This window comes from Galleria mellonella, unplaced genomic scaffold (genome assembly GCF_026898425.1).
Source record: "Galleria mellonella isolate WM207_F2 unplaced genomic scaffold, CSIRO_AGI_GalMel_v1 utg16688, whole genome shotgun sequence".
Taxonomy (NCBI): domain Eukaryota; kingdom Metazoa; phylum Arthropoda; class Insecta; order Lepidoptera; family Pyralidae; genus Galleria; species Galleria mellonella.
This window is the reverse complement of record NW_026442012.1, coordinates 6,405-25,199: the sequence shown is the minus strand read 5'-3', so window position 1 is coordinate 25,199 and position 18,795 is coordinate 6,405. Positions and strand designations below refer to the sequence as shown.

At 38.0% G+C, this 18,795-nt stretch overlaps 2 protein-coding genes across 2 annotated transcripts; both read right to left on the bottom strand.

Moving 5' to 3' along the window:
- Positions 1-708: 708 nt before the first annotated feature.
- Positions 709-9,885, bottom strand: LOC128200196 (ecdysone oxidase-like). Its single transcript, XM_052892800.1, is given in 6 exon segments — positions 709-1,638; positions 1,641-1,766; positions 2,146-2,276; positions 4,474-4,568; positions 5,953-6,092; positions 9,835-9,885. Coding segments are annotated over 6 exon segments (1,473 nt in total).
- On the bottom strand, positions 9,860-18,032 carry LOC113514792 (ecdysone oxidase-like; the record flags this gene model as incomplete). The annotated part of the gene is made up of 3 exons (XM_052892799.1): positions 9,860-11,871; positions 13,272-13,402; positions 17,938-18,032. Coding segments are annotated over 3 exons (1,804 nt in total), but the record flags the coding sequence as incomplete, so codon positions are not given.
- Between the last annotated feature and the right edge of the window lie 763 nt (positions 18,033-18,795).

The following is an 18,795-nucleotide window of genomic DNA, read 5'->3' as shown; positions in this document are numbered from 1 at the left end:
TAAATCTTTAAACATTTCATCACACGAATACGGTCAAACTAAAGAAGGATTTTGTTGTAGAGACGGATGTGAAACAAGTATTCGTATACTCATTCATTCAATAAATACAATAAAACTCATTAGAAACAAAACACACGTCATAATTTTTTATTATTTTTACAAATGACGACATTAATCAATATTATCCTCTAGAAGGAAGTCTGCGAGCCTCTCGCCGAGCGCGATGACGGCGGCGGCAGGGTTACCGCGCGGCAGCCGCGGCAGCGCGCCCGCGTCGGCCACGCGTAGGCGCGCCACCCCGCGCACGCGCAGCCGTGCGTCTAGCACGCAGCCCAGCGCGTTCGTGCCCACCGCGTGACACACGGTGTATGTTAGGTGGCGCGCATAGCAGCGCCAGTATGTGGCCGAGTCCTGCTGCTGGCTGCTGCCGGGGCAGCTTCTGGTTCAACCGCACTAGTGACGCACCCGCAGCCTTGAACACCGGCGTTTCCATCATCTGCTCAATAATCCGAATACCGCGTACCATCTCCTCCACATCGCGGTCATCAGACATATAATTAGGAAAAATAGCAGGCGCTTGAAGCGGGTCCACGCTTGCCAACCGCACCGTACCGCTAGACTTTGGTTGAAAACTATGGGCGATACCGTTATAAGAGCATAATTTTGATTAATTTCACTTAATTGATTAATCACAGAGTCATAAAATTTTCAGGTGGAGTTTGAGTTCGGGCCCCCCGATTGCAAGCAAACCTTTATCTGCATACAGATGAATGTATTGTGTCGTCGGCAACTCACACTGGAACTGTTTCCGGTGAGCTGCCGTTTATCAAAATCATAGCACAAAGTGTTCATGAAACTAACTACATCAGTAACGCCGACAGATCCACCTCGAGTTAATAATATACTCGCTAGCGAACTATTTTTTTCAGTGGTATTCAAAATATCTTTCAATAAATTTAATTCTTCTTTTACTTTAATAAAAACTGACACCAGCGCGTGATCTGTCATATTATTGCCTACTGGCAGATCTACGCGAACTGGTATACCCATTTCATTTAAATGATCAGCAGGACCGATGCCCGACAACATAAGTAGTTGTGGAGTGACGAGAGCCCCCGCGCTCAATATAACCTCCCGCGACGCATAGAGTCGTAATGTAGCATTAGAAGGTCCATGAACGACCGTAATGCCACGAGCCACATTGTCATCGTCTATGATGACTCCTGTGCACCTGGTGTACTTGGCCACTTTCAGTTTCCTCTTCACATCGTCTCTTCCGAGATATCCTCGTGCAGTACTCATGCGCTCGTTTCTATATGTATATCCAATAATTCGAGAAACTCCAATTTGAGATACCCCATTGACATCAGGATTACGAGGGAAATTAAGCGCTTCATATCCACCAATAATTCTCGAATGCCACGGATTTTTAGAGTCTTCGAAGAATCCTATCTTCATAGTACCCGTGGTATTATGATATGGTATGGAAGATGCGGGAAGAAGATTCAAATCTTGCAAGCCCTCGTAACGCAAAAAGTAAGGCTCCATTTGTTTCCAGGACCAGTCGGTGATGTTCAGCTCGTCGAAGTCGTGTCGGTTACCGCGGACGTACATCATGTAGTTGATGCTGGTGGAACCCCGAGACCCTTGCCGCGATGGGCCTGGCATTGTCTGTTCTGTGATGACAGACACGACACGTTGTTAGAAATTGTTTTATATTGATAGTTCATGGCTGGATTCACTAGCGCTGCGAATGCAGCTGGTACCTGTATAAAACAGTAATTGTTTGGTATATCTACTAGCTTTTATTTGCTACTTTGTCTGCGAGGGATTCCATAGTTCATATCTACTTTTATGTACCATAATTAAATCATATTGTTAATCAGTTAAATTTAAAAACATTTTATCTTTTCTTTTATTTATTTATTTAACTCTTGTGTAAAAGATGATCTTAGCACTAGGAAAATCTCTTACAGACTACCTTTAGATAATCGACAGAGACCAGATATTTGCTTATACTTAAATACTTTTATAGATTCACTAGTTATGGAATAATTCAAATGCCTGTGTGATGTGAGCTTGGTAAGCTGTTGTGAAGCGAATTGATGATGTCATATTTAAACAAAGTTAGACTACATAACATACCCAGGATATGGGGTCCGGGTCTCCGCCCGCCTCCACGAGCAGCACGCTGGCGCCGGCGAGCGCGAGCCGGGCGGCGACCGACGCGCCCGCCGCGCCCGCGCCCACCACTATGTACTCGAACTCCTCGCCATCTGTACCGCCAAAACAGAGCCAGGGCATTACGAAGTTGATGATGGACAATGTACTGTGAACGGACGAGACAAGCAAAGTTGAACAATATGCAAGAATTTCTTTGGCTTCCTTATAGTCAGGACAATATAGCCAAGTTCAGAGATTATCTGTTAAGCCTATCATGGCAAGATGTTTTAGATAAAGTAGATATAGTTTGTAGGTAGTGAATTTTCAAGATAACTTTGTGACGTAGCATGAATTATAGTTTCCATTTATAAAAATAAATATAAGGAAGAATATTTCTGCTCCTAAATGGTTTATTAAAGGATACAAGATATCGTGTAGCAATAAAAGAAAGTTAAGACATATGTCTTATATGTATGTATATATTACGTGTATATACGTAAAAAACCTAATGGAAATATACAATGTTTTAAACAGTATACTAATATAGGTTGACTAGTATAGAATGCTATTAGCATTAAGTCCACCTTTTGCACTATATCTTCTTTTGGTCAATAAATAAATAAACAGTAAGTTGTTGAAAAATGCATATATAATAAAAAAAAAGAAAAAACTAAGTCCTGTGCTGACATAATAGCACCTATTAACATATATTATTAATGAGTCATTAAATCAAGATATATTTCCTGAAAACCTAAAGAAAGCCATTGATTGAAGTCTTTACAAAGAAAGGCAATAACTAAAATAATTGGCTTTTTACCGACCTATTACATTATTGTCGCATTTATCAAAAGTGTTCGAAATCTCTCGTCATGAGCACGGATATAAGATGATAACACTCAGAAGGGGTATAGGGAGGGTAACCACGGATCGAAGAGAAGCTGCTACTCATTGATACTGTCGCTGGCAACGAGAGTAGGGAGAAATCACGTTGCCAATGTGTGGTCAAAAATAAATAAATTTGTGTATGCATATTATCATGGGTAAATATGACACGGTCACTTTCTACCATTGTACGGCATCTTCATACTCTACAGGTTATGAAATGAGCTCCCTGCCGAAGTTTTCTCAAAAGACTACAGTATAGGATTCTTTAAAAGGGGAGTAAAGAGGTTTCTTCGGGGTCGACAACGAGCGGCTGGTGTTGCAGGCGTTCATAGGTTACGGTAACCGCTTACCATCACATGAGCGGTATGCTTGTATGCCACCTCAGTGGTATAAAAAAAATATAGACTCAGTGGACGTAAATATTACGTAACACATTGATTTTAAAAGAGTAACCGCCGAATCTATTCTAGTTTCTTATCAGCAGACATTTACATTCGGAAACTATATTAGAGTCACAAACATAATAGAATGATAAAGAGGTAGTAAACAAGATTAAGTAATAGAATTAATCTGTCATTATTTACTCACTATTAATATACATTTAACTATGAGTAGTGTTTCATTAGGACTTAAGTCAATATTACAGTCGCATATACCATACATACATCAATGTTTATTTATTCACCTTGCTTACGTAAAGACAACAGACTCAAAAGATTAACATACATAGTGAAAATATATGAATAAACACAGTATCATGGTTACGTTAGGTCAATGTTGATGTATAGAATCTTTAAACTTATGAATAAGGTACTCATAGAATTGTGGATTAAGACTTATTGGTATTGCAGGGGTTCATAGGCTACGGTAACCACTTACCATCAATGCGCTTAACCATATTTTAGGAAATTTAATAACCCGGTCCTCCACGCCACAACCCCCGGCAGAAGTCGGCGTTTAGGGCCTCAGGGAGAGAAACCGACGTGTTATACCGGCAGTATCCAAAAGTGCCGTTTTCTGTATCTTTACTTGGAATTAGCTACCTTGGAATCCCAATCGTCTGAGCTATTGTTTCACACTGGTTGGAATAAGACCGTACACCGACAGGACGATTGTAGTGATTTCGGTGCATGTAAACCCCACATTTCGGTCACCTCATGAGCCAAGTCTAGATACTTCCTCTTCTTTCCGGTTTTGGCTTTCATGAGGTTCTCTTCATACGGCATGGTGATATCCACCAAAAATCCCACGAGAGTGCTTTATGATGGATAGATCACTCTCGAGGGATTTTGGATTGAGGGATCACGATATTATCATTAATTACTTTTAATTTTAATTCCTTTAGGTAACTTCTCAACTTTAAATATAACTGGGTGTAAGACAGTCTAAGATAGGTCAAACGCTGATATAGATGTCTGTTATTACCTGTAAGAGTCACTCCAACAGGCATCGAGAAGCTCGGCAGGAGAGCTCCCGCAAACTGGGTGGTGCCAAGAACTGACAGCAGTAGGAACACCAACCTGACGGTAACAAACAAAAAATATTATAAGAAAGAAAGAAAGAAAGAAAACATTTATTGACAACAACAAAAATTTACATACATTACGAATTAAAAAAAAACTTTACATTTATTATTGCCAACATGGTCACCACTCAGCATGTGCTGCAGCAATTTAATTGCTACAGCGCTGATATTCTGTGGTGCCCATACGTGACATTACGAACGACGACAGCAAACATACGCATATATATATATATATATATATATATATATATATATATATATATATATATATATATACATATTATCTTACATTTAGCTTACTCTTATTGTTATCGCTATTGTCATAACAATAAAATTAGCAATGGTTTAAAATAATCAGTTTTAGAAATTATCTACATCACGACCTATGAATAAATATTTTTTAGCGAGAACACTTGCGTCAGAGAAGAAATCCACGACTTCAGTTGTTGTCTGATTGGGGTGATACAACTTGGGGTAGTAAAACTTTATTACTGCAAAGATACAGTTACGTCTCTTTACTTCCAACTTGACAGCCATTTTACAAAATATATGTTTTCCAATTTCTGGTTATTTACAATTCCTAGGTAAATTTATCATTTATTCTTAACTTCGAGCGATATATCGAGTCCAGAGTAAAATTGCATCGGAAAAATTAAACGTCCTTCAAATGTCATGAAATACTTCACGCCTGGACAGATTTTAACACTTTACCAAGCACAAGTCGAACAATGCGTGACGTGTGTTTAATTTCGTGTTGAATCCATTCACTAGCAGCGCAGGACTCTATATTGCAATCTTGCAAGAATAATTGTATAATATTAATTATTTGAAACTGAAAATCTTTAATCTTTAAACGAGCTATGAGAATTGTCGATGATCCCAGGCTTACAAGCACTATGGAACCCTTAAGTCTTAGGAGAGATTTATCTTGTTACTCTGCGTGTTCTACCTCTTGTACAACGGAATGTGCTCAGAGGAATTGTTCAATATGATGCCCACAGCCACTTTCTACCATCGTACGGCTCGCCATCGATAGGGTGTTCATCCTCATGTCCTACAGCCTCAATGGTCGCGTACTGCACGATTTCAGAGATGTTTCCTCCCACGAACACTCAGGTTGTGGAATGAGCTCCCTGTCGAGGTTTTCCCATGAGCCTACAGCATGGGCTTCTCCAAAAGGGGGCTAAAGAGGTTTCTTCAGGGTCGGCAACGCGCGCGTAATACCTCTGGTATTGCAGGTGTTCATAGGCTATGGTAACCATTTACCATCAGGTGGGCCGTATGCTTGTTTGCCATCTCAGTGGTATAAAAAAAGTCGCTCTGTTCACACTGTCAACAAGAAAAGAAGCATTATATTAACACGAGCACGACAATATTACCGCAAGGAGCCACCACATTCCGCGCCAGCGTAGCCGCAGCGACAGCGGCAGCCGCCCGCCGCCTGTGTACTTGGATACTCACATTGTTTCCCTTGGCTGGAGAAGGTTGTCACTGTACTAAGCGACAGCCGGACCTCACGCTATATATTATATACTTGCTAATTGTGACGTGAAGCAGGCTTTAAGTATTTATTTATAACTAGTTGCGTTGGTTTCGTCCACGTGGTGATAGACAGTAGATAAAATAAGTATTTTGGTGGAAAATTATTGTTAGTAATGATATCTAACAGTTCTCCGATTCAAGGACGACCGTCGGGCGCTTAGGCAGCTCGCGAAAGGGTAAGACTAGCCTTTAATATTTGCCGCAATTTCTTCTTGCAGGTCTTTAGCTAATTCGTTTGAAACTGATGAAGAAGGACTTTATACATCACATAAGTTAAGCTCCGCAAATTAAAAAAAAACAGCCTCAACAAGCTGTAAAGCTGAAGAAAAGACTAGCATTACCGAAGACTGATGCAGGGACAACCAACGTTAAGAGGGGGGAATGAGATTGTTAGTAATGGAGACTGAGAATCCCATTGCTAGCAATATATCCAACCAGGTCGACCTCCTCGTGGTTCTCCCTGGAAACTATCATGGTTAATTCCTGATGAATTCATCATGATGGGCTAACTGGCCTGTTTTCATTTTCATCGATCACCCTTCACTGGTGCTCCGCCAGCGTATATCGGTAGCGCAGGTGGAGCTGCCATTCCATTTTCATCCATCAAAAAAAAAAAACCAACGTTAAGAAAAAGAAATTAAAAATCTTTACTGATCCGGAAACGAGTCAAAATTACATAATATTTAGGCAGTGTTATTTACTATATTGTTGTTGACTCAAGCAGGCAATTATCTTGCTAATTAAGCGGTATAAGTTTGTACTGATAATATCGGCGTCAGGTCTCGAGTTCGATTGCGAGGAACGATTACAGTGGTATCAGAAAATTCTTACATTGAGATCGATGTTGGATTCAAGAGTTATCCTACTGTTTGTTTGTTTGTTTGTTTGATTATTATTATAATTTAATTGCTTTCTATTTGTATACAATTATTATTTTCTTTTGTTTGTTTTGTTTTGATTTCTTTTGTTCTTGTTTTGCGCGCTACTGTGTGGGCCGCATGCTTCTTCGATTAAATTATTTCTGTCATTCTTTCTTTCTTACGTAAGTTGAGCCATTACATTCGTTAACAACTTTTTCGACAAATTCGTAGTCAACCAATCGTCACGAAATTTGGCATATACATAGATCCTACTCGGGATGGAGAATATGTAGGTTTTTATTTTGGTTAATCAGGACTATTTATTAAATGAAATTGGATTTATCGCTGTCAGTTGCTTTTGAAACGTAGTCCTTAAGAGCCTTGTTGCCTTTTTAAAGTGATCTCATTACTCATTAGTAGTTGATTTTCCAATAATAATTTCTACTATTTACTTTGAATATTTTCTAGCCCAGCTTTTTACACTGACATTTCTAAAGCGGACAATTAACGGTTTATATAATAATAAATGGAACAGTTAGACTCTATTACGAACAATCCCTTTACTTCTGGTTTTATACAAATTGACTTAGGTCTTTTGTGGCGTTGTTAATATTATTACAATGACATTGCTGGACATAGGAGCTTACATCTGTCGAGTGAAGGACAGTAGATTGGAGAAAAAGGCTTAATTAGAGACCACGCCCCGATGGCTGACGAGAATTTTTCATTATATTTCTAAAATAATTTCATCGTTAATAAAGAAAGTAAATACTCTGCATCTAAGTTGTAACAGATTTTAATATCGAACTCTAATGTTTAAATTACTCTAACTTAAATATTAAAATTTATTTATCGAACATTATTACTTCAATTTAATTTAATTGTTGTGCACAGCACTCTTTGTAAAGATTCTTAAGGAAGACCAGCGTTGGTGAGCCGTAAGAACTCCCGACACGTGCCGAGTAAGAGCCTTTTTAATGACTAGAATTTGTTTTTATTGATAGCTTTTGTAATGTCTATGTAATGTGTATATTACTAAATAATTTTTCTTTCTTTCTTTCAACCATTAAGTTTGGTAGTAGAGCAATTTTGGCATTTCAAATCTATCTAAGTTGGCTTTAAAATTCATCTAAAAATAAAATCTAAAGAAGTGTATTTAATTTAATGGTGGCATAGGATTCCTTGTGTTTCATAAGTTTTGTATAAAAAGAAGTTTAAGTATACTGCCATAGAAATGATAGAAATTTCAAAAATGTTGCGGAGCTTCTCAGATGACCTTCATGGAAAGTTGTCACAAGTGTCAAGCGTTACCCGTTAATAGATATCTATAAATATACATATATCTATGTATATAACTAATCTGATTTACGTCATCAATTTTAAATAAACAATATTTGCTGATGGAGTGTGTCTAATGAAAGAATTAGATGATGACAAAGCAGCCAATTCCGGCGCCATATCTGTAAAGCTATCTCTTAACCTAACATTTTGATTTGGTTATTTCGCGAATTTACTATTTTATGGACCATCATCAGTTCTTATTGGTCCTTACAATAAAGATTGCATTGTGATAACAAATAGGCATTTTTATTTGGAGATTGGTTTATAAATCAAAAAACAAATTGCCTTAACGAATTAAAGCAATTTGTTTCTTGATTTATAAAATAAATCAATGATCCAGAATATTTTATTTATTATTAAAACACAATACCCGCTAAATCTACTGCGGCATTTAAAACAAGTAATGAACAGTCTATTATGGTAACTATAAGCTAACATCCTTCTCCTGAGGAGAAAGGTATTGTTAAGAATGGGGCCTGTCTCCTTCATTGCTAGCAATATATCAAGTCCACGCGGTCCCCCCTTAAAACAATCGTAGATAATTATTGTGGAATTCGTCACGATGTGTAAACCAACCTGTCATTCTTACATAATTATCACTCTTGACTAGAGCCTTGCTAGTGTATACTGTTGGCTCAGGAGGGCTTACTATTTCATTCGCATCCAAAAAATAAATAAATAAAAAAAGTTAACAAAACAAAAAAACATAATCTTCTTATAGGGAATCAGTAGTGGGGTATTAATGGGTCCAACGATCTATTGTGCAATGTTACTAATCGTAACATCTCGAATTCCCTTTAATCATTGTCCGCCATATAAAAGTATGAGCCATTTCACTATTTTATGAACAAAAACATAACGATAACGCGGTCTGAGCTATTGGTTGACACTGACAACATACAAACGAAGGACGTAAGTGAAACTGCAAGTAGATCAGTTGGCTTATCATGACGAATTAATCGTGATGATTTCCAGGGAACACCGCGTGGAAGTCAATTTAATAGAATATACTGCTAGCAATGTGGTTGTTAGTTCCCGTGCACCTGACAGGAGAAAGGAGATTGTTACTGGTAACGGTAAATGGTAAAAGCTTTTCTTATTTTCAAACATACATACAAGCAGCATAGTCAGCCAAAGTTATAATACTTTCTTGTCTGGCTTTGCTGCGCTCAAGTTAAAAGACTAGTGTATGATAGATACTCAGGATTCTGTTGTACAAGTAAAATTCATTAAAGTCAAGACAAGAGAAAAACTTTTGTTGTAAACCTTCTTTATTCAAAAAAACAAAACATAAAAATTGATATAGAATTGCGAACCAAAAAATAGAAACAAGGAATATTGAACTAGGTGTATAAAATTTAGGCAACTTAGTAAATCAGTGGTATGTAGTTACGTTGCTTTGTGTAAATATACTGGATGTATTTTTAATAGAGCCAATTCAAATTCTTCTACCATTGCTCGGGTTTGGGATGACTGAATGTGAGTGGTCGTGTCTCGTACTGAATTAAGTTAGTTAACTGTGCCCGTAATATCGTCGAAATCATCAAAGCCAAACGGAAGTGAACCCATACTCATTACAAGATGTCTTTATCATGCCAAATACTGCGTGTTGTATATGCCAATTTTCATGATAATTATTAGCAGTAAAATACCAAGAAATAATAAACTCACTCGCACAATTTAATTTTTTTTTTACAACACAGGGGGCGAACGAGCATGCGGCTCCCCTGATGGTAAGTGACTACCGCCGCCCATGATCACCCACAACACCTAGTTAAACAAAATAACTTTTTGAAGTAACCTCAAAAAACCATTCTCTTTCCAAAGGAGAAGAAGGTTTTTTCCAAGAAGGACAATCAAACTCTACATAAAGCTTAATTAAACTATTAAAACCCATTTTAGAAACTGTTATGTTTTTTCGATTATAAGAATATAAATATTTGTACGTTATCATTTCAACAGATTATGTGACCAGTATCAATTAATATTATCCTCTAGAAGAAAATCCGCGAGCCTCTCGCCGAACGCTATGATGGCGGCGCCGGGGTTGCCGCGCGGCAGCCGCGGCAGTGCGCTCGCATCCGCCACGCGCAGGCGCGCCACCCCGCGCACGCGCAGCCGCGCATCAAGCACGCGGCCTAGCGCACTCGTACCCACCGAATGGAATGCGGTGGCTGTCAAATGGCGCGCGTAACAGCGCCAGTACTCGTCTGAATCCCGCTGCTGGCCGCCGCCGGGGCAGTCCTTCAGTTCCAATCGCACCAGCGATGCGCCCGCAGCCTTGAACACTGGCGTCTCTATCAACTGTTCAATAATTCGAATACCGCGCACCATCTCATCCAAGTCACGATCGTCAGACAGATAATTAGGGAAAATTGCAGGCATTTGAAGCGGATCCACGCTTGCCAACCGCACCGTTCCACTCGACTTCGGTTGCAATGGTGCTGACAACATCGTTATAAGAGTATAATTCTTACTAATTTCACTTAATTGATTAACTAAAGAGTCATCCATTCCCAGAAATCTAAAGATGACTTGTTCGGCTATAAACGAACCTGTATCCATATTGTAGAATTGTGTTGTTGGCAACTCACACTCCGTACTGTTTGTCGTAAGTTGTCGATTAACAAAATCATAACACAAAGTGTTTACAAAAGCAGTTACATCAGTGAGACTGATAGATCCACTTGGAGGTAGCAACATACCCGATTCAGAGCTATTTAAAATTTCTTTCGCTAAACTTAACTGTTCCTCCACTTTAACAAAAATTGCCACCAATGATTGATCTGTCATATTATTGCCTACTGGCAGATCTACGCGAACTGGTATACCCATTTCATTTAAATGATCAGCAGGACCGATGCCCGACAACATAAGTAGTTGTGGAGTGACAAGAGCCCCCGCGCTCAATATAACCTCCCGCGACGCATAGAGTCGTAATGTAGCATTAGAAGATCCATGAACGACCGTAATGCCACGAGCCACATTGTCATCGTCTATGATAACTCCTGTGCACCTGGTGTACTTGGCCACTTTCAGTTTTCTCTTCACATCATCTCTTCCGAGATATCCTCGTGCAGTGCTCATACGCTCATTTCTATATGTATATCCAATAATTCGAGAAACTCCAATTTGAGATACCCCGTTAACATCAGGATTACGAGGAAAATTGAGAGCTTCATACCCATCAATGATTCTCGAATGCCACGGATTTTTAGAGTCTTCGAAGAATCCTATCTTCATAGTACCCGTGGTATTATGGTATGGTATGGAAGATGCAGGAAGAAGATCCAAATCTTGCAAGCCCTCGTAACGTAAAAAGTAAGGTTCCATGTGTTTCCAGGACCAGCCCGTGATGTTCAGCTCGTCGAAGTCGTGTCGGTTACCGCGGACGTACATCATATAGTTGATACTGGTGGTGCCGCCGAGACCCTTGCCGCGGCGGGCTTGGCATGCTCTGTTCTGTGACGACAGACAGGACACGTTGTTAGACATTGTTTTGTATAGATAGTTCATTGTCGGGTTCGCTAGCGCCATAACAACTGCAGCTGGTACCTGTAATAAACAGTAATTGTTTGGTATATCTACTAGCTTCTATGTGCTATTTCGTATGCGAGAGTTCCGTAATTCATACCTACTTTTATGTACCACAATTAGTTCAGGTTGCTAAGCAGATCAATTTGCAAACTTTTATTTCTTTCTTCAATTAATTTATATAACTTTTTATTTCATCAGAAATGACGAATTAGAATTCAAGAGAGATAGAGTAATAAAGTAAAAGATCAAAATATAAATATAGGGTACAATGCTGCCTTACGACTACGAAAATCTCTGACAGACTGTCTTTGGTTAATGGAAAACAGATATTTACTTCTACTTATATACTTTTATAAATGACTCTTTTTTAAATAAATCTTATCACAGGATAGACGATTATTTCAATGATAACAATATATGGTCAAACTAAGATCAAACATGTTATACATTTTATCTGGAGTTGTATTATGATTGTAACCAATTAATAATATCTCTAAAAAATGACATTTTGATTATTGACTTAGGACATTATTTTGTTAATTAATCTGACTGTAAATGTCAATTTAATTCTTGTAACATGTGGGTATTTTGATAAAAACATAAGAAGTGAATTCATGTTATTTGTATTCACGATGTGTTCCAGTAACTTAAAGATATTTTTTTTTATACAACTTACAATGGCAAACAAGCTGACGGTCCACCTGATGGAAAGTGGTAACCGTCGCCTATAGACATGAGCAGTATCATGGACATAATAGAGTATACTGTTTCACCCATGATCCCACCCATGCGTTGCCATTCCTGAGGACTCAGGTGTTATTCCTCTGTACCCAGTAAATTCACGCCATATCCCACCCTTCAAACCGAAACACAGCCATGCAAACACAGCTGCTTCACGGTTGAAACACGAATGGGACAGAGGTACTCAAGCAATCGACTTTTGTACAAAGTCTTCCTCTGGTAAGTTATGCTCACTATAAGGTCTGGACCGGTGGCGGCGTAATGGACCGGGTCGTTAAGTTTTTTTATAACACGAGGACAAACGAGCATGCGGCTCACCTGATGGTAAGTAACTACCGCCGCACATGATCACCCGCAACGCCAGAGGCGTAGCAGGTGTGCTGCCGACCTTTTAAAAAGGAGTATGCTCTTTTCGTGAAGGTTATGACGTAATAAGTTTGCAGATCTTGTTAGTTATATATAAATAATTATATCCCCTTTATGAATACTGCTTTTATAAAACATCGGCCCCATGCTGCGCGATTACAAAATATTTGCAAACCGCCCAGCTTCATATACTCGCTGACAGTAGCAACTTTATAGGTGAAATATTTTTTTATAATAGTTGAGTAGTTTTTAGTCAAACAAATAATCAAATCTATCCTCTATATAATATTAGTATAGACTACATAGCATACCCAGGATATGGGGTCCGGGTCTCCGCCCGCCTCCACGAGCAGCACGCTGGCGCCGGCGAGCGCGAGCCGGGCGGCGACCGGCGCGCCCGCCGCGCCCGCGCCCACCACTATGTACTCGAACTCCTCGCCATCTGTACCGCCAAAACAGAGCCAGGGTATTACGAAGTTGATGATAAAAAATGTTCACACCGAAACTGGGCCCGGTGATGTTTCGTTTATTATAAACCGTACTGTGAACGGACGAGACAAGCAAAATTGAACAATATGCGAGAATTTCTTTGGCTTCCTTATAGTCAGGACAATATAGCCAAGTTCAGAGATTATCTGTTAAGTCTATCATGGCAAGATGTTTTAGATAAAGTAGATATAGTTTGTAGGTAGTGAATTTTCAAGATAACTTTGTGACGTAGCATGAATTATAGTTTCCATTTATAAAAATAAATATAAGGGAGAATATTTCTGCTCCTAAATGGTTTATTAAAGGATACAAGATATCGTGTAGCAATAAAAGAAAATTAAGACATATGTCTTATATGTATGTATATATTACGTGTATATACGTAAAAAACCTAATGGAAATATACAATGTTTTAAACAGTATACTAATATAGGTTGACTAGTATAGAATGCTATTAGCATTAAGTCCACCTTTTGCACTATATTTTCTTTTGGTCAATAAATAAATAAACAGTAAGTTGTTGAAAAATTATAATTAAAAAAAAAAAAAAACTAAGTCCTGTGCTGACATAATAGCACCTATTAACATATATTATGAATGAGTCATTAAATCAAAATATATATTTCCTATGGTATCCTTAGAGAGATCATAGAATGTGACAATGGATTCACCCCTCTTTCTCTGGCTAAAGAGACTGGCAAAAACCTGAAGTGTAGGTTGCTTCTCAACGGGAGGCCGTATGGAAAGAGGAGTTACACTAAAGGTTCTTCAAAGCCCTTCATTCACTTACTTCACAGGGCGTACGTCAACACGAAGTGGCACTGGCTACAATTGGATGATCTCATCGGTGAGCCCGAGGGTTTTATTTGTGCAATACAGGATCAGGTGGTTAAGACGAACAATTATCGAAAGCGAATTCTGAAGAATGGCACTAAGGACATCTGTCGGTTATATCGCCATCCCAGAGAGTCAGATAAGTGCTCCAGATATGTTCAGCTCTTGCCAACAGTAAGTACTTACATAGCCACAACCAGCTAGCAGAAATACTTCATCAAGACTTAACTATCAAGTACGGCTTCATGTATGTGAGGCTTTTTTTTTATATGATTTCAGAGATGTTTTCTCCCATGAACACTCAGGTTATGGAATGAGCTCCCTGCCGAAGTTTTCTCAAAAGACTACAGTATGGGGTTCTTTAAAAGGGGAGTAAAGAGGTTTCTTCGGGATCGACAACGAGCGCCTGGTGTTGCAGGCGTTCATAGGTTATTGTTCAAAACTGTGATTACTGCGATGCAAATGCGGCTAAACTATTATATAAGGACGACGAGATAAATAAAATACATATTATGTTTTCAACATCCATTTTACTAAATTTGAATAGAATCGACAGAATGCATTGTATTTTTAATTATAAAAAGTATAAGTGGCCAGTACGTGCAATAATAAAAAGAGTTCATTCTTACATATTAAGTTGAATTTGCAACATCCTCTACATCTACCTAAAATATGTTGAAAATAAATACTAAGGTGTTACAAGTTCAATATGTATCAGAAATATAGAAGATTACGCTTAAACTTCTAGTGGATAAAGTCTTTGATATGGTCGAATTTTAAAACCTAACGCTGTTTTGCAGCTCGATCCACTTTATCTTTCTCAGTATATATTCCTGTGATTATTCCTAGTGGCCACTTTACTTGTCTCTCCTCAGTTTCTATCAATACAATATTACCAATTTTTAAATTAGTTTCTTTTTTTCTTTCGCTTTTTGTAATTCATTTCTAATAATTTGGTTTGAATTGCTACTTAACTTTCTTTTATTTGGATTACAATATTTGTTATGAGAAAACCTGAATAATCAGCACCGATTAACAATCCAATATCTGACACATTATATTCATCTACATCGGGCAATATAATATTGTGCTTTGTTAAATGTGCGGGTACAATTTCTTTATTAGTGGTCTGCTTTTCAGAACTGTTAACTTGTCCGGGACACAATGCTGCTGAGTGTCGCTTTTTACATATGCAGCACTGAATAAAAGCTTTACATATTTTGGCGTAGTGCCCTGGTTTTAGACATATTAGACAAGCTTTTTTTCTTCTTAAGATGCTCTTTTCTTTGTTCTAACGACATCTTCGACAATTTATGATATTCTACACTAGCATGACCTTTATCGCACCATATGCATGCAGGCTTCCTTTCTGGTCCGCTCACTCCTGCCAATAATGTTGAAGCTGTCGATTCCGTTGCAACTATTTGCTCTGATGTATTACCAAAGCTATTCGCCATTTTAATTCGTTGCTCGTTTTCGACTTCTCGTTTTATGAACAGTAGTAAACTTCCCAATTCATCTTGTAATTCAATTGGCTTAATTCTTTCCCATGCCTTCAAAACGTCTAATGGTAAAGACGATTCTATCATTGGAAGAATAAATGCGGCATATTTATCTTGTGTTACACCCAAAGTTTCTAAGGCGCGTAACTGGGAATTGAGTTGATCATAAAGGCTTGATAAATTCATATTCTTGTCTTTATTTATTATTAATGTAAGTAGCTTTCTCACATAAACTTGAATCAATAATTCCTCACGTGCGTATCTACGCTTTAAATCAGAAAGGCATTGTGTGTAGCTTGATTTATTTGGAGGAAAATTTTCAACAAAAGACCTTACTTCTGTTCCCGGCATCATAAATTGGACTAAGTATTGAAATTTATCCGCATCATTCATCTGTTTATCCTCATCTATTTTCTGGAACTGGCCCCAGAAGGGTAACCAACTACGTACACATCCGTCAAACTTCCTTAACTCCAGGACCGGTAATTTGTAATTCTTTGCTGTTTCAGATCCTGAAAAACCAACGCTTTCTTCTTTTGTTTTAGGCAGAACATTCTCGACTCTTGTTTTCATTGTCAGCCATTTCTTATTGTAAGCTATCACCTCTTCATATTCTTTTTCTAGCCCACTTTCGTCATAATCTTTTTCAGCTAACAACATTTCTATATCTCTATCAAGTACCTCTAATTTCTTTATAACTCCTTGAAGTATTAAATAATTCAATTCGATCTCCGATATATTTAGTTCATATCTAACAAATTTTCTAAAATATTAGAGATCTTACTAACTTGTGCTCTCGCCGCCCGTCGACACCGTTTCTTTGTATCCATCCTGGCAGGGTCGCCAATTGTTGAAAACTGTGATAACTGCGATGCAAATGCGGCTAAACTATTATATATTTATAAGGACGACGGGATAAATAAAATACATATTATGTTTTCAACATCCATTTTACTAAATTTGAATAGAATCGACAGAATGCATTGTATTTTTAATTATAAAAAGTATAAGTGGCCAGTACGTGCAATAATAAAAAGAGTTCATTCTTACATATTAAATTGAATCTGCAACAGTTATGGTAACCGCTTACCATCAGATGAGCCGTATGCTTGTATGCCACTGAGGTGGTATAAAAAAATATTGACTCAATGGACGTAAATATTACGTAACACATTGATTTTAATAGAGTAACCGCCGAGTCTATTCTAGTTTCTTATCAGCAGACATTTGCATTCGGAAACTATATTAGAGTCACAAACATAATAGAATGATAAAGAGGTAGTAAACAAGATTAAGTAATAGAATTAATCTGTCATTATTTACTCACTATTAATATACATTTAACTATGAGTAGTGTTTCATTAGGACTTAAGTCAATATTACAGTCGCATATACCATACATACATCAATGTTTATTTATTCACCTTGCTTACGTAAAGACAACAGAGTCAAAAGATTAAGATACATAGTGAAAATATATGAATAAATACAGTATCATGGTTATGTTAGGTCAATGTTGATGTATAGAATCTTTAAACTTATGAATAAGGTACTCATAGCTCAGAAGAAGTGTATAAGAGCGACTTGTGGATTAAGACTTACTGGTATTGCAGGGGTTCATAGGCTACGGTAACCACTTACCATCAATGCGCTTAACCATATTTTAGGAAATTTAATAACCCGGTCCTCCACGCCACAACCCTCGGCAGAAGTCGGCGTTTAGGGCCTCAGGGAGAGAAACCGACGTGTTATACCGGCAGTATCCAAAAGTGCCGTTTTCTGTATCTTTACTTGGAATTAGCAACCTTGGAATCCCAATCGTCTGAGCTATTGTTTCACACTGGTTGGAATAAGACCGTACACCGACAGGACGATTGTAATGATTTCGGTGCATGTAAACCCCACATTTCGGTCACCTCGTGAGCCAAGTCTAGATACTTCCTCTTCTTTCCGGTTTTGGCTTTCATGAGGTTCTCTTCATACGGCATGGTGATATCCACCAAAAATCCCTTGATTTTTGATTGAGAGATCACGATATTATTATTAATTACATTTAATTTTAAATTCTTTAGGTAACTTCTCAACTTTAAATATAACTGGGTGTAAGACAGTCTAAGATAGGTCAAACGCTGATACAGATGCCTGTTATTACCTGTAAGGGTCACTCCAACAGGCATCGAGAAGCTCGGCAGGAGAGCTCCCGCAAACTGGGTGGTGCCAAGAACTGACAGCAGTAGGAACACCAACCTGACGGTATCAAACAAAAAATATTATCTTACATTTAGCTTACTCTTATTGTTATCGCTATTGTCATAACAATAAAATTAGCAATGGTTTAAAATAATCAGTTTTAGAAATTATCTACATCATGACCTACGAATAAATATTTTTCAGCGAGAACACTTGCGTCAGAGAAGAAATCCACGACTTCAGTTGGCGTCTGAATGGGGTGATACTAAAACTTTATTACTGTAAAGCCATAGTTACGTTTTTATACTTCCAACTTGATAGCCATTTTACGAAATATATCTTTTCCAAATTCTGGTAATCTAGAATTCCTAGGTAAATTTATCATCTATTCTTTACTTCGAGCGATATATCGAGTCCAGAGTAAAATTGCATCGGAAAAATTAAACGTCCTTCAAATGTCATGAAATACTTCACGCCTGGACAGATTTTAACACTTTACCAAACACAAGTCGAACAATGCGTGACGTGTGTTTAATTTCGTGTCGAATCCATTCACTAGCAGCGCAGGACTCTATATTGCAATCTTGCAAGAATAATTGTAAAATATTAATTATTTGTAACTGAAAATCTTTAATCTTTAAACGAGCTATGAGAATTGTCGATGATTCCAGGCTCACAAGCAGTATCAAACCCTCAAGTCTTAGGAGAGATTTGCTACGATATATTTCCTCTATTATACTCTGTTATGTCCATGTTATGTCAAGCACAGCGCACCATAATGGAGCAGTTCTTCGCCCAAATATAGGCATAATTTTTTCCT